Consider the following 16174-nt stretch of genomic DNA (forward strand, 5'->3'; position numbering starts at 1 on the left):
AGGCTTCGTCATCGTATACGGCACATAAAGAACAAATTCCTTACCAATCCCACCATCTCGTCACGAAATTATCGCAACCATTGGAGGGAAAATAGCTGCCTTTTGTACTGAACCTGTGGGCCGGGACTGGTGCTGTTGTATCTGAAACGGGCTTCTAGAAGCTAGAAAAGCTTAAAGCGTTGCGCTTGGCTCTAAATAGACGACAAGGTTTAATTAAGGAACCGCTCCGGGTCGTGGCAGGTTCCCGAGGTTCCGGACCTGGTAGAAGAAGAAACACGGGCCATTTCATCATCTTCTCGAAGAAGAGATGGTTTAATCATGGGAGAACCCCTAAAGCGTTAGGGCCCATCATTTGATCGCCTTCTTTCACCATCACATGACTGATCACAATGTGCCTTCCTTGGAAGCCGCCGGGACAGCCCGTCATCTTACCCTCAAAAGGCCCGAGCCTGCAGCCCTACGGCGCCTCCCGTCCGGCTTCGGCGCAACCTCCGTCTCGGTCCCACAATCCCGGCCTCGACCGGCCCTCCCGACCCGGAGCCCATCGGAGTAGTTCTTACGGGAATACCCACTACCCTCGTGGTATCAGTAGCACTGACAAGCTGTAGTTTGCGCTATGACAAGACGCTATGCCACGCCTTCACGAGTCAAACGGCATGGTATCTCAGTATTAAAGTTCAGTCACCAAAAGGAATTGTCCACCATGTGTCCAACCCAAACCTTGAGCCCGCCACAGCCGCCCAAGTACACTATCTTCACACCCTCACGATGTTCTCTCTTCCTGCATTGCAGTAGTGTTTCTCACAGAACATCACAAGCAAACAATCAACGACGATCCCCCTCAATACAACGGATTTCCCCAAAACCTGACCGAGCACCTCCGGGGAGATGATCCCCCACGACGCCTCCTGTATGCCAGGTGAAAAAACGCGGGCACGAATCACCTTGGCTCACCGAGGACGCCCGCTCATGTCGGCATCTCCCATCCGCTGACCGGCGTGTGCGCCAGGGCTGCAGCAAGGGCGGGTTGAAAGTGCAAACTTGTGTGAAATGTAGTTTGAGGGAGAGAAAAAAAGCCTCACTGAAAATGTTGTATGCCGTTCGGCACGTTCTATCCGTGACGGTGCAGCAAATCCTACACACATGGATATAGCATTTGGTTTCTTCTTCTTCTTGTGTGTGTGATACTGCATGTTGACTTGCCAGGTGACTACTACAAGGTCCAGCCATGTATTTGTAGATTACATCAAACTGCACAGACTATCTATCAACGAAGCGTCAAGCTCTCAGTTTAGTCAAATGCTTGAATAAGCAATTATATGCTTAACGCTGCAGCATGATACATGAGAAAAGATGGGACGAGCTGCTCTTTGACACATGGTGGTGCTTGGCTTCACGCCCCGAGGCGTTGTATCTACCAACTCTGCATTTGCATCTTCACTCCCTCCCCCTTCAACAAACATGGATTATACAGCTTCATTTTCAGCCTAGATGGCGTCACAGACAAGCAGGACAGTAAACACCTCAGATAAACATAACCAGCGGTGAGTCATCTAGTTCTTCGTTTAGCCGCAGTTCCCTCGATTCCGACTCGACCAGAACCCTCCGACGTCGCCCACCACCGCCCGTCAACACCATCACCATGATATATTCCGACAGCTCCCTGTGGGGAGACACGGCATGTCGCGTGGGATGCTTTCCACCCTTGTATCACCTTGATTCCACCCACTCCATTATCCTCTGGAAGCAAACATCCCAGCCCACCGTATCGGCGCAACTGACACGCCACAACGCGGGATATACTTCTCCTCGGCGGGCCAAAGCACCTGACAGGTCGACAGGCATCACCGCCCGGCGCCGAAGAAGTGTCACAGATAGCCCGAGAAAGCCCCTTTACAATGGATACCGGTTTATACACACATACAGGTTTGGATGGATCAAGAATGCAACTGTCTATTCTGCTGAGTCGCAAGACAATGACTGACGGTAATGGCTCAACAACCACCACAATGCCCAAGTGTCCCAATACTTGTAACTAGGTCGTAGTATAAGCAAAAGCAATCTTGAAAGGGCGCTTCTTTGCATCCAAAAAGAAAAAAAAAACGTAGCAGAATAAACAAAGGATGAATTGATAACCCCCCAGGTCATCTCCATCCCAACTTTTCTTTCCATCTACCGGGACAGTTGACCATGGTATATAATCAACCCTCGCCAGATTCCCAAAGAAAAGGCACAAGAGACTGATGTTCGGGGGTATTAAGCCTGCTTGCTTCCAATTCTGTCCTCCGTATCCGTTGGTCCATAGCATAGTACAACGTGGTGGGCAAAAAAAGAACGGTTCAAAGGCAGTTCCAAACTGCAACCGTATAGTATGTACAGTTCAGAGCACTAAGTAAAGAGAAACGACAGTGAAATCATCAACTCCGGACCATGTGGGCTGCCCAGCTCCCCTGTCCATGGTCCTCTCCCCAACGCCCTTATAGATGCATGCAAATGACAAGCAGCGCAGTCAAAGAATGCATGCCCTCATTCGAGGGCAGCTTGTCGAAAGACAAAAGAAAGAAATGAAAGCCCCAGTATTGTGATATCATGCCCGATAGAGTCGTATTATAGTATCTGTGACTGAATCGGGTCCATCTCGTCAAGAAAAAAATCTCGTTTCGTTGACATTCGTAAATTCGTCTAATAGCCAGGTTGGCCTGGCATCTTGCCCAGGGAGTGACCACCAGACATCTTCGGGGGCAGATGGTTGTGGCAGAAGATCTTCTTGTTTCCGTTGACCTTGTTGTCCTTCTTAGTGGCGTCGATAACCAGAGCTGGGTCATCATATGATTCTACCTGACAGCACTCGACATTCTTCATCCATCGGTTGTTGATGACCTCGTTGATGCCGATACGCTTGTGAGGGTCGGGGTTAAGCATCTGCAGCAACAGACGGCGAAGAGCAGGCGGGGTAACGCCAACGTCGAGGGCGTAGCACTTGGGGTAGTCGCTGTCGGAAATGCAAGCATCGCACTCGGGGTGCTTAGCGTACCACTTGTTCCAGCCATCGACGAGCTTGTCGTAGTGCAGGTTGCCCGCCTCAGCACGGGACCAGATAGCACCACCAAAGGTGAGGTAGATCATGATGATGGCTGAGCTCCACACATCCAGGGCGCGAGGGTCGTAGGCTTCCTTCTTGGCGAGCACCTCGGGGGCGATGTAGGGCTCACTACCGCAGATGCCGGGAGAGCAAAGGCGAACCTCGCCCATATTACGGCCGCATTGTCCGCCAGCCTCACGAAGACCAGGATGAGTGCCTGAGAAGACTTCTGAGACACCAAAGTCGGTAATCTTGAGCTTGCTGTCCTTGGTAATCAAAAGGTTCTCCAGCTTGATATCGCGGTGGGCAATGCCATTGGCGTGAAGGTAGGCGACGCCCTGAATGAGCTGCTTGAAGAGACACAGGCGGTCCTTCTTGCGCTCCTCACCCTTGAGGTGACCCTTCTGAACCAGGCTGAAGAGATCGCCTTCGGAGCAGTACTCCATAACGTGGTTCCAACGGGAGTGGTCGGTGCAGAGGCGGAAGGTCTCGATAATGTTGGGATGGTGCAGACTCTTGGCGATACTGAACTCGGACTTGATCTTGTTCTCGTAGTCCTGTTCGCTCTCACGGCGAGACTTACCACGGAATTCCTTGACGGCATAGAGTTCCTCGGGGTAGCCCTTGCGCATCATGAGCCTCACCTTGGAGGCAGCTCCCTTTCCGAGATGCTTGCCATGACGGCCAAGGAACTTGCGCTGATACTCAAACTCGCTTTGTAGTTCGACAACATCGACAGCAAAATCATCGGGGAGGCTAAGACTCATGCGTCTAGCCTTGGCACCAGTACCAGAGTCCGGAGGGAGCGGCCAGACGCTGCGTTGAGGAGGGTACATGGTCTCATCTTGCTCAGCGGGCGGTGGCAGAGGAGTGTTGGGACGGCTTCCGTCGAAGCTGCTAGCTCGACGGCTAAGCTGGGGGCGCTTGTCTCCATTCGCACTCTTGGCGTTTGAACCAACAAAGCCGATAGTTCGGCCACGGAGAGTCAAACCGGTGGAAGCCCGATTCTTCTTGAAGTCGCTCTGGCTGGGCAGGTTGTTGGCTGAGGAGCGCTCGCGGTGCACTGAAGCCATTTCGAGACCGGCATCACTTGGTGACGGGGGCGAGTTGGAGCGGGTTGTAGCTGAAGAGCGGTTCATGGAGAAGCGACGACGGTGGGTGGGTCGTGGGTTACCGTTGGTCTGAGGTTCTGCGGGTGCAGAAACAACGGAAGGAGTGGCAGAGTCCATGATGGCCGAGTTGTTGGCCACCTGGGAATTTGAGCGGCGGAAAAAGTTGGACATTGTGCGCTTGAAGCTCGAGGTCGAGCCGCGAGTCGACCGTTTGGAGAGCGGAGTTCCGGTGGAGGTGACTTCGTAGTCCGTATACTTGGGGGTTGTGGATTCGGTATGCGAGGGTCGGCGAGAAGACTGTGTCTGTGTCTGATAGAGCGTCTTGCTGTTGCTGTTGGCGCCTGGAATAGGAATAGGAACGGCGCCTGATGTGACTGAGCTAGCCTGGTAGGACTGGTAGCTCTGGAGGTCTGCGAGGTCTTGATTCTCAAGCGTAAAGTCCTGGGACTGACGACCGCTGATGGGAGTGACTGGTTCAATGGCGGATTCGCTGCCAGACTCTCCACCTTCCTCGAGAACAATTGACTCGGTCAGGTCGGTGAGATATTGACGCGGCGATGAGGCAGAAGGGAAGCTAATGGCCGAATTTGGGCTCAAAGGAGCAGAAGCGGCACTTTTATCTGTGGCGACCGCAAACAACAGACGTCAGCACGCAGGGGTTGATTAAACTTGGGAGAGTTGAACAGGGTGAAAGGTCAAAGGTGACAAGGAACAAGGGACACAAGGACAAAGCATGAGGCAGAATGAGAGATCAGACAGGGAATGAAGCGGAAGCGAGGCAGGGATCGGATGTGAAGAGATCCCCCAGCCCAGGCCCCAAGTCCGTCCGCCCACCAAGCCAAGGCACAGCACAGGAGCCGCAGGGCGGAAAAGGATTGCCCGCCTGTGGATGGACGGCGAATGCGTTGCGCGATGGATGCTCTTGACAAGGCAAAGAGGCTCCAGCCGGTTGCATGCTTTCCCTTTAGCCAGTGACAGACACGGTCGTGATGGCCGAGTCCCACGTTGATCGCGTCACTGGTGCCCCGGGCTCGATCCACGGAGATGCTTCTCGCTTTCGGGCGACGGGGCTTGACGATGACAAACGCAAGGCAAAGCAACAACGCGAGAGCGAGGGAAATGACCCGGAGACTGCGAGAACAGGAGGGGGACGGATTGGAGCGAGGATTGGGGGGTTACCAAGATTGGCTTGGCCCAAGTGCAAGAGAGGCAAAAATGAATGATTACTGAGAGAAGAGGGTCTCCATACCTGCTGAGTCGAGCATGGAGCTCTGATGTGGTTGGTGCTGGTGGGGTGCCACGAGCATCCCTGGGCCCGAGAATGCCGCCATCGTGATGGAGCGAGTTGCTGTTTCGGGGGGTCTCGGGGAGCTAGGTCGCTAAACTGTGGTGGATTCTAATGTCCAGAAGCGCTGGGGGTCCTCTGCTTCTTTATCCTGTCGGAGGCTTGTGGTGGATGTGTGCGTCTGGTCTGGCGGGGGGTACTGCGCTTCGGTGTACAGGCGGCGCCTAAGGTACAGCGGGCAAAGGGCAGAGGTTGGGGGCGGTTGCTGGTCACTGGGAAAGGCGAGGAACCACGACGTCAGGGCCACACACCATCCAAGAGATGGGTCAAATCGAGGATGGAGACGCTTCAGCAGCTGTCGCAGGCTGGGTCGTGCTCGTGGTTGGTTCGTTTGGTTTTTCCACGGTTGGCTGGTCCGTCACAGGCGTCCCAGGTTCGACGGCAGTTCCGAGAGCTGTTGCGGATTGCGGCGAAAGATGTCCAAGATTTGCGATCTTGGCGTTGCGTGCTGCGAGCCTTTCGGTCGTTCTGTCGGCCACTCAAGCTGCCCACGAGGGTTGTTGATACCGTGACGAGGGGATAAGGACGATAGGTGATCTGACTTTTAGTCGCCGGTTAAAGAGATATGACAGAATGCCAATGTTGATCTGGTGCGAGTCTGAGTCGGTTTGGATCTCGTGCCCGTGTAAGCCCAGGTGTCGATGCGGCGTTGTCGGTTGTCGAGATGCGTGCGAATGGAGATCCGTTTCCGTTGACTGTTCTGTTCTCAATCAAGGCCTTCGGTGTTCGTTCCTGCCACGTTCTTTCCGTTGATCCTAGAGGTAGATGTTGGAATGAACAGTCGGGGTCACCGTAACTGATCCGGAGGAGGAGGAGGACGCGATGGCCGAAGGAGAAGAGGAAGACGACGGGAGGAAGCGGCATCAAAGAAGCCGACTTGGGTTATATAACTGGACGAGTAGAGCAGCACAAGCTGTCGTTTTCCACCAGCATGTAAACAAAAAAGAGTAAAAAGGAGAAGGGGGAGCCGCGAGCTTGGAGATTAGGAAACCCAGAAAAAAGCGCGCAGCTTGTCTTTTGTGTTTCGCCGTCTGGGGCGGCAACAAGCTACCAACGCTACGAGTGAAGCCGGCTGCTGTCGCTCACTCGTACATTTCGGTCCCTTGTTGAGCGTCCACCACCCCAGCCCACCAGAGTCAAACCAAACCCAGGACCCTCTATGGCTTGCCTGCTCTGGATGTGGATGTGGACCAGCCGGCGGACGTGGGGAACTCGACCGGGGTGAGGATGCCTTGTCAAGGGGAGGGGGCGTGCGCATACTGAAGATACACGCGCACACACAAAGTGACTGATTTGGATGCACTGATTGACAAGTGGCTCAGGGTTTGGCTTGAGGCTTGACGTGGGCTTGAGTGGAGAGTGTGCCGGTGATCAAGGGAAAAACAGGAAGCCATCGTCGGACACTCTAGAGTCAACTGTCTCTTCTACCGGCCTTCTGCTGCCCGTTCCATCAATTCCAGTGCTTCTCAAGGGGACCGGGACGTGAGTGGTTGGATTCGATCCATCCATGGATCTCTGCTTGGCGGAATACGGATACGTACCTAAATAAGCACAGTGCGTGATTTTTCTCCCATCTTTTGAACGAATCCACATGGATTCATCCATGGAATTATGCGACCCAGTCAGTCAGTGGATGAATCCTCTTTTGCGTCTGGAGATCCATTGCAAGACGCAGATTGGTGTGTCCTGCAGTGGATGAGGGCGCGGGTGAAGAAATAGATGAGACACTAGAGAGTGAAGATGCCAGCTGCTTTCAAGTACTGTTCCTATATGGTCCAATGATTTATGTGAGAGTGATGAAATGCCAGAAAAGAGCATTCTAATAGAATGCAACACTCTAAGAATCTCTTATGCCTTGCTTTGTGATTCCTGTTCAGGCATTGTGGTCATGCTCTGTGAGGACAAATAATGCCTCTGTGTTGTTGTCCGTTTTTTATGTCACTCATGTGGTGAGGTCAGTCTTCCAGGGCAGGGTCGCTCTCCCTACAGGTCGACCGAGGTCCCCAGTTTTCTTTCCAAGACTCCCAGGAGTTTGCTACTTCAACTGCCTCTTGGGGCTCTGTTGACTCTGCAGCACAATTGAATCAACGTGACTGTTGTCAGTTATGTGCTGTCTCTTGGTTGACCTCCTCTTCCTTCCCATCCTCGCGTATACGGTGCACAGCCAGATAAACTTGCTCGCCTGCAGCCAATGCAGGAGCTCATGTGAGTTGAAATGAAGAGCACCAAGCGCGCACCCGCGCCTTCCCTGTTAACGGTAGTCCGCGCACACTGTACCTTCCACCTGAAGAATCGGTCTTTGATTTGGTGCTCCGTGATTGGCTGCACCTCCCTGTCAAGCCGGTGTCACTTTCCCCGTTTCGAGATGGACAGTTCGTTCTCCTCCAACCTGTGACAGCCATCCACCTGCACAAGCTCCACCGCCATCTTTGGCTTGTGTAAGCGCTGCCTTCAATTGCACGCTCCCAAACAACTTATGGATGCATATCATGAAGACGTCTCGAACGATCATGAACTCTTGTTGGTGTTGCCTCTTGTTGGCCCCATGATTGCATCGTCAATGTCCCACCTCAAACACAGCAGCTCCTGTCATGCGAATTGCCCACTGAGGTCCTTGTCTCGTCAATCTGTTGCCGCATCATGGCAATCCACCCCAGGCAATTCCAGCGCGAGCATCTCCCCGAGACCCTGCTTCTGCCAAGGCCATCAGAAAGCGATCGTGACGCTGCGAGAGGAGTCATCGTCATCAGATGCTACATCATGCTCCCGTCCAGACCACTCGCCCTGACGAGGAATTGAAGACGCCCTTCGTGGCGATGCGTTGCCCATCATCAGGCACTCTCCACTCAGACGCATCACGATTTCACGACTGAAGCTCTCACTCCCTGACGAGGCGCAATGGCACTCGGTCAATAATCCCGCGCCTCATCCCAGCCTTGTCTCGCCCTGCCTCGCTGCTCAACGTCCAACGCCCGCTATCATGGACCAGGAGAACAGTTGTCTAACTACACGGAACTCCTTGCTGTCGGCCCCGTTTCACAGTCCCTCTCCTGACCGCTGCGGCCCTTTTCCTAGTCGCCTCGCGTGCCCTTCAGCCAATTTGAGCCTGCATCCAAAGCCCGCACCTTCTAATCTCCAGAAACCGAATCCAGAACCCAGCAGACCGACGAGCCACTGCGTCGTCCGCCATGGGTTCTGTGCTGAGACTGCATTAACATGCTGCAGTGGCTGCCCCACGCGAGCCGAGGGCTGGAAACAGTGGACGACCACTGCAACGCTATCCACGCGTACCCGCTCAGCCGCCTCGCCTGAGTTGGCAGTGGAGGGCGACCGCTGGAGACAGGACGGCGACGGAACCTGGGCAGATTAATTATAGGTCCGTCGGCCTTCTCGCGCCCTGTGAGGGCCGGTTGCGCTGCCGCTAAACGCAAGGGCATCGCTGACATGCACCGCGACAACCGCCTCGGGGGGTCCATTTGATTGGCATCAGTCGGGAGAAACGGCAATTCTTGCCAACAGCACGAGACCAGCAACATCCACCATCAAACCTGCAACCAGACATGAGCCTCTCCATGTTGTCGGGTTTTACATATCTATTGTGGCACCGGATTGGTTGTGGGGGCTTGGTGTTGCGCACCTCAGGGCAGCCGCACTCGCGCGCATCCTTTCATCCGCAAAGCCGCGGATCCTCGACAACCACACTGTTTCTCGTCAATGCGGCTCTGGTATCAGGAGGCCACTCGGCCGGCATATTTCCAGCATGCCAGGACCCGGTTGGCTTCCCGGGTCTGCTTCACTGCTTGAAGCCCATTGACAGAGCCATGCCTGACGCGTTCCCTATGCTTGCCAAGCGCAACTGCGGTGAATCCAGGGCCACGACAGCATCAAGGACGACATCAACTTGCGGCAATGCTGATGATCATTCCTCGCCTCGACATTACTGCCGACGGTGACCCCTGAGTAGCCCGCAAGAGATGTGTACACAGTAACTACACGTCGTGCATCTCGACACAGATCTCAGATACAGTGCGGTTCATCTAATTACGGCCGCTGCTTGTACTGTCGTTGCTGCCATTGCGCCTCACCGTGACGTGGATTGAGACACGTTGCGCGGCGGTTTGAGATTATTCCAAGTAAGCTTGAATTCTAGCTCACAGCCGTCACCGTCTGATCGACGCAAGATAAGAGTCTCGCAGGCGGCATTTACGTACGTGCAACGCAAATCGCATGGGAATTGATTAACAACAATTTGAGACCCAGGGATACGCCTGGGGCGTGTCGGAGTCAAACTATCGGTCTGTCTCTGCCTCCTGGCCTCAGTGACAAGCGCAGTCTCCACGTCACCTTGAAACGCTTCTTGTCATTTCAATAAGGCCGCCAGCAAAGTGAGGATCATCATCAATATTACCGCCGAATTCAAAGGCGAAGGACACGAAGCAAAACAGGGTCGCACCCCAGGTCTAACCTGTCTGCACTGTCCGGCTCTGGAGAATCGGCCAAAGTCCCTTGTTGCCAAGCCTGTCGGTCTTTCCCCTGTTCTGGTGGCCCTGGTTGGTTGGACTCCGAGATCTCGGCTGCTCCAGCAGCAAATCCAGGGACTCCTCGGTGGCCGTTTGGCTCTGCAGACCGTGGTTGCTTCTGAGCCTCCGGCGCCGGTCTTGGGACACTGGGAAAAGATGCCAGTCTATTCCCGCCCACCTTGTATCTTGACCGAGTGCATCGTCCAGCACCCACGGCGCCTCGAGCGGCTGTTTCTTGGTGTTTAAAGCGGTCTCGTGGGCTAACATCGTGTACGAAAAAGGCTCCCCAGAGCCGGTCCGGTGCGGGATCTCCATTCCACACCCACCCTAACCCACACCCAGCCAAGCCATCTTCTCGCCTCTGCAGGGCAGGGATAGAGGACACGGGTGCGAGTGCGTCATATGCGCCCCGGAGAGACCAGGGGTTGAGATGATCCCTGAATAACCCGTGGCACGGTCCCCAGTCTTTTGTGTGTCTCACTCACACTCTCGGCCATCGATTGGCGGTTGCCCTTTTTCATGTGCCTGCTCTGAACGCTCATCAACCACCCATCATGAGCCGTCCAAGAAACGGAGACGAGCACGGGTTGAGTTAAACAGAGGGATCGACGACGGTTTCTAAATTAACAACATCTCCACTGGGCCGTGTCAAGTGAATTGATCAAAGTCTTGTCCTCGAATACCCCCGACAAACAAATGTCTCACCGCAATGGCTACTATACCGATTTTCATTGCCGGTTAGCTCTGCCAGGTCACTCGGTCCAGGGCCAACAAAGCGTCATGATGAGGCTGTTGAGATCACCGACAGTTGTCAACAGCAATAGCATCCGCTTTACAGTTGGGTGTGGGGATTAAAGAATGACTTCTTAGTGCTGTTGTCTAGGGTTCTCCCGTCCTTTCCGTTTTACCAAAGGATACAGTGCGCAACGGGCATTGCCTCGCTCATCCATTTGAGGTTCGGCATGGCAGTTTAGGTTACGGTGTCGCGACATGCTTGGCAGAATTTGGTAAGGATGGGACACGCTAGTTGGACGGGCTCTGCCACACCGTTGTTCGGTGAGTTGTTCATTCTGCCCTCACCTGAAGGTTGATGGTGATCTGCCGCCATGTGCCTCGCAAATCATTATCCGTGCTGGGCTGACAGGGCACCGGAGTCAGGCCGAGAACATGAGAATCTAAAAATGCCAAGAACATCAGGAGGTTATCAGGAGCAGCGACAGCGACAGCAACAGCAACAATATCTCAGTCAGAGATGGACGCGTGGAGGTGTGGCACAGAGTCGTCGGCCCGGTATCACTCTCCCTCCGATGAGACATGGACGTTGAGGATGAGGCGGGCGATACGGGTACTCGCAGCCTTTATGTAAGGTACACCTTGGTTACCTTGGTCTGCAAGGAAAGACACACCAAGTCTCGCCGATTCTTCACCTCGTCTCAAGACGGCCGGCCAGACATGCGTGGCGCCTGTCAACCAGGGCTCAATGCTGCCAAGTCGTGAAACATGTCCATCATTCAAGTGGTGATGGGACATGATGAACTGCTCAACAAGTTACAGTAAGAGACAATCATGGCCAAGAACGGGCTCCCAAGACTTTTCCAAGACTTCCAAGACTTACACAAGAACTCATCGACGGCGCTACGACATGGACCCAAGACAGAGAAATGTTCCCCCACGCTCGATTGCTTCATCCCCAAAAGATTCGACTGGCTCGCTTCCGGCAAGTCACATCCTCTCCACCCAAACTGCTACCGCTCTCTTAAAGGTCTGATGCATGATGCAGTCAAACGGGTTTCCAGCGCGGAAATGAAGAGCTCTTGGTATGTGTACAGTATGCATGCTGCAAGCGCAACTGCGTCTTCCATCCAGGCGATGTCCCATGACTGCCCTCTCAGCAGGGCCTGGCTTTTGACTGAGTGGTCCTCGCTGGGGTCGCCGCTCGTTCAAATCTCACTTGAAAGGTGTTGGGAGCATCGCATAACCAGGCAGAGCATCCCTCAGACGCGAAACATGGCACCACCAGAACTGACCCACGGATATGCCGTGATATCCAGTGCGCCCAATGGATCAGATATGGTTCGGAAGAGGCGCTCTGAGTTCTCCAATGGAGCCTCCTGGAGCCTCTCAGGATCCCTAAAAAACCTCGTGGCGTCTCCCCTGGTTGGAGATCTGGATGCGGCCTTCGGCTCCGGCTTCCTTGGCCCGTTTGTCTGCAAATCTCGATGGATCACAGAAAAGAAAGTTCAGCTACGTATCAAACGTCCAACAGTGGCGGATAAGGCATCTGGTCGCTTCAGGGTTGACAGACATGGGAGCACCTGAGAATAGCCTCAAGTGGTCCGAGCAACCAGCTTTCAAGATCTGGGCAAATGCCGGATCTCGCCACACCTTCTTTGGCTTCCCTCCCCGTGTGGTGCTACACCCAAGACGGCAAGGGCCAGGTCGAGGTCTTGATGAAAAGAAAATTCTTCAAGCTAACAGCAGCACTCGTCAAGCCTGTGAAGCTGATGTTGATGCTGGGCGACGACAGGATGGTCTGAGGTTGGATCTGGTAGTGGGAGGGAGTGTGCGTCTACGTCTGCGATACCACGGTCGCCATCGTCGGCGCCGCCCGTAACTATCGTCTCTTAGTGTCGGATCTGTCGATGTGGGCACGTCAAGGGAAGCGCTGCATGTTATGGCGTGCATCAGGAGCAGGAGCAGCGACGGCAGCCATACATTCATTCACTGAATGCTGCACTGCATCGCATCGACCGTTTGCGAGCGGCTTGTGATGTCTCATGTTCCAAACGACGTCTCGAAAGAGCATATCTCAATGTCGAACAAGATGGATTGCAGAGAAGCTGCATCAGGTGATGGCATCTCGGCGACAGACTCCGACTACTGCAAGCTCAGCTCACATGGCTGAGGAGACAGGCAGACGGACAGGGTGCGTGCCATGATGCACAGGTCGGTACGGTGCGGTGCTGCTCGACTGGGCGGTCATGGCCATCTTGGCGAACCCTGGGCAACGAAGCCCACGATGTTCGAGACTCGAGACCCGCCTTGGCCGCTTACAGCGCTGCGGGACCTGATACCGGCCATCACCTCTCAGGAGCGAGCGCCTATCGAGGAGGACGTAATGAAGGCTGGAGGGAGGGGAGTCCAGTCAGGGCATACGAGGGCCGGTAGCCAGTCAGTGGTTGCGGCGCGGCGGCGCTTGGGGGACAGAAAATGCCTCACCAAACAACGACGAGGCGCACCGTACGGCACCGGCACCGCACACAGCGCGACACCGACGGCTGTCCGCGGATACTTGCTCGACAGGGCAAGTTTATCCAGGCTGCTGGATACGCTACTGTCCTTGCAAGTGATCCATCCATGGATATCGGTCCCAACAAGGCCTGGCTGGACGAAGAGAAGAGGGCCCGTCCCGGTCACAGTCACGGTGGCGTCATGTGTCTCGGCATGTTTCCCGTGCTCAACGACTAAAGATGCTCTCAGCTCTGTGCTGTATCAAACAGGCACAGGCTCTCTCTACCTGGGATAAGCGCGCCTGTCAACCACGTCCTGGACAGGTGCCGGTGCGGGAGCGGCATGTCTCCAGACGAGGCACCCTATCGTCATGAGACGAGTGACATGACGGCTCATGGGATACCGGATCGGGATATATCTCACGCTGAATCAACCAGACGACAAGTAACAATTCGAAAGGATGCACACGCCATGTCACCCGGTGTCCCAGGTCGTCGGTTGACCTTGATGGAGTGCTGCAGCTGTGTTTTGTCTGTCCGTCAGTCAAGCTTTGCCTCCGCAGGCCAAGCTTCCATCCGTCCCTTTTGGAAAGAAAGAAAAAGTCAAACCGCAAACTCAATCCTGGCATGCGTCTTATCTAGACGACAAGATTGGGCACGACGCAGCGCTTGATGATTCATGGCCCCTCCAATACCTTGTCTGCCTCGACCACGCCCAGCTCTTGGCCGCCACAAGTCGTCGGCTTGGCCGCACGACGAACCACAAGCTTGTTGATCAAGCTTATTTCAAGACGAGTTACTGTATCTTGGCACTGGGGGGCCAAGAGACGAACTATTGTGGTGGAGCATCTAGACGAGAGAAAACAAGCTCCGAGAGTGCGCCCAGGTTGCATTGGCGAGGAGAACACGCACATGGCATCGAGTCTTGGTGTTGCCAGGATGGACTTTGTTGAGAAGAGGGGGTTGCAGCGAAATGAGAGAACAAGGGACAAGAAGAGGGTGAATGCCAGCAACAAGCAGCAACCAAGCAACCAAGCAACCAAGCAAGCCCCCCTCCGTTTTCCCCCGCTACCCCATATTCTTGGCGGAGACATGCTGCAGAGAGGCTTGCAATCTGGGGAATAACACGACTCACGATGGAGTCTTGTACGTAAAAGCCACTGGTCGAGAGCCCGGCGAGGGAGGTTAGGGGACCCCTTGAACGCCTCCTGCTTCTGGCCATCAGCATGGCTCAGTACAGCTCAGCTCAGCGCCGGGTAGCTGGGCTGCATATCGCAGTCTCAGGGAGGGAGAGACTGTGTCGCAAGTCGGTCCCTGCGCATCGCATCCTTTGACCTCCCATGCTGACTTGACACACACATACTCCTCATGATGGCCCAATGGGCTCCCCGCGGTAATTTTTGCCCCCCGGCGATTGTTTCCTACATGGGCCCCCAACGGCACTCACAAGGTTGGGTTAGCCCTACCGCCTCCGGCTTCAACTCCCACTTATCCGTTATTGAAGACCGAGGATATCGATGTGATGCGATGCGATGCGATGCAGCCTTTAGGGACCAACAGCATCCCCATGGGGCAACGGCATGGGGGACATCATGATCGACTCATGCCCTGGGTGCACGCCCGGCTGTTAATTGAATCTACATTGCCCAGAGTTGACGATGTCTTCATTTGCCGGTCTATCCAGAGACTTGATAGCAGCAGCAAAGGCATCGTCTCAGACCGCAAGTTGGGGGTTTCTTGTCTAGTGATCAGCCGTGACATAGAGCCGTGATATCCTCTGACTTGCCTACGATGGGCCTCTCACAATCCTCAAAGAAGCATGCAGGTCATGCTCATTCGGTTCTCACGCATATACTCCAGCTCGGATCTACGGAGCCATCACGATCATCATCTCGTTGTTTCAATGAGGGGAAGACTGTGGCATCGGGATACCATCCGAGAGCACCCTCGGCTTACACTGCATACCACGACTGGCATGTGTGCTTGCGCTCACGATGCCAGTCGGGCACTGACCAGGCTGCCATGAGTGTCATGAGTCTCGTCGATTTGTCCCGCGGCGTTGAGCATTTTGAAGCTCGCAGGGGTTGATATAGGATTGCCTCAGCCCTCCAAACCTCACCTAGGCTCACCCTGAAGATTCGATCCAGACACTCGGGCGTTGCTATCGGTCTGAGTGGATGTAATCAACCTCCAACGGGGCGATGAAACGGACAGTGTCTGGGTACCAATGTATCCCAAGACGCGAAGCTGGGAGAGGACTGCAGCTGCAGCAACATGTTTGCCCTCAGCGGCACGGCCTTGCAAGCATTGAAGGCGTTGTCTCGTCCCACCTGTGAACACATGAAGAAGAGCAGCCTCGGGCGAAGTTGGAGTGCAGTCATCGATCCTTGCATGAGAACATGTTTGAGCCTTTATTCACGGACTGTTGGTTGCCTTAGTGTCATCACTGTCCTTTCAAGTCCTATATTCCAGGGTTAATATTGGTCATTCTGCTGTCGAGAGGTGCCTGCCCCGGGCATATCAAGTTGGTCGTCGGGATGTATGAAGTACCTATCCCCGCTTCTTCCTGCCCCTTCACATTGTTGTTCCTGAAGCAGCTCACCAAGGTCGTCCCGAGCTGTCAGTGGCCTAGGGAACATTGTCTCCGCTTTGTTCCTACAGAGATGTGATTCTCTCAGTCATGTGCCCCATCGCCGGATCAAGCTCACCCAGGGGCATTGAAGTCAACTCTGACTAGATCATCCATTGAGCCATTTAGTGTGCCATCGTTACCAGACCAAGGCTGTCACCGCCTTCTCTCTGATGCTTGTGACATGGTCAGCGTTCGCTCTAGACCGCTGTCGAGACCTTGGGCGGGCGGCGTACAGATGATGTATTGTGCTGAG

General features: G+C 54.5%; 2 protein-coding genes across 2 annotated transcripts; one reads left to right on the plus strand and one right to left on the minus strand.

Moving 5' to 3' along the window:
* Positions 1-2682: 2682 nt before the first annotated feature.
* MRS44_004421 (uncharacterized protein) lies at positions 2683-5525 on the minus strand (the record flags this gene model as incomplete). Its single annotated transcript, XM_046273649.1, has 2 exons — positions 2683-4814; positions 5444-5525. The coding sequence occupies 2 exons, from the start codon at positions 5523-5525 to the stop codon at positions 2683-2685; spliced, it is 2214 nt and encodes a 737-aa protein (XP_046136452.1).
* A 6100-nt stretch (positions 5526-11625) lies between these two features.
* Positions 11626-13527, plus strand: MRS44_004422 (uncharacterized protein; the record flags this gene model as incomplete). Its single annotated transcript, XM_065622196.1, has 4 exons — positions 11626-12307; positions 12354-12597; positions 13006-13174; positions 13228-13527. The coding sequence occupies 4 exons, from the start codon at positions 11626-11628 to the stop codon at positions 13525-13527; spliced, it is 1395 nt and encodes a 464-aa protein (XP_065478268.1).
* Positions 13528-16174: the final 2647 nt, after the last annotated feature.

This window comes from Fusarium solani (assembly GCF_023522795.1).
Source record: "Fusarium solani strain SB1 chromosome Unknown bctg00000002, whole genome shotgun sequence".
NCBI classification, from domain to species: Eukaryota; Fungi; Ascomycota; class Sordariomycetes; order Hypocreales; family Nectriaceae; genus Fusarium; species Fusarium solani.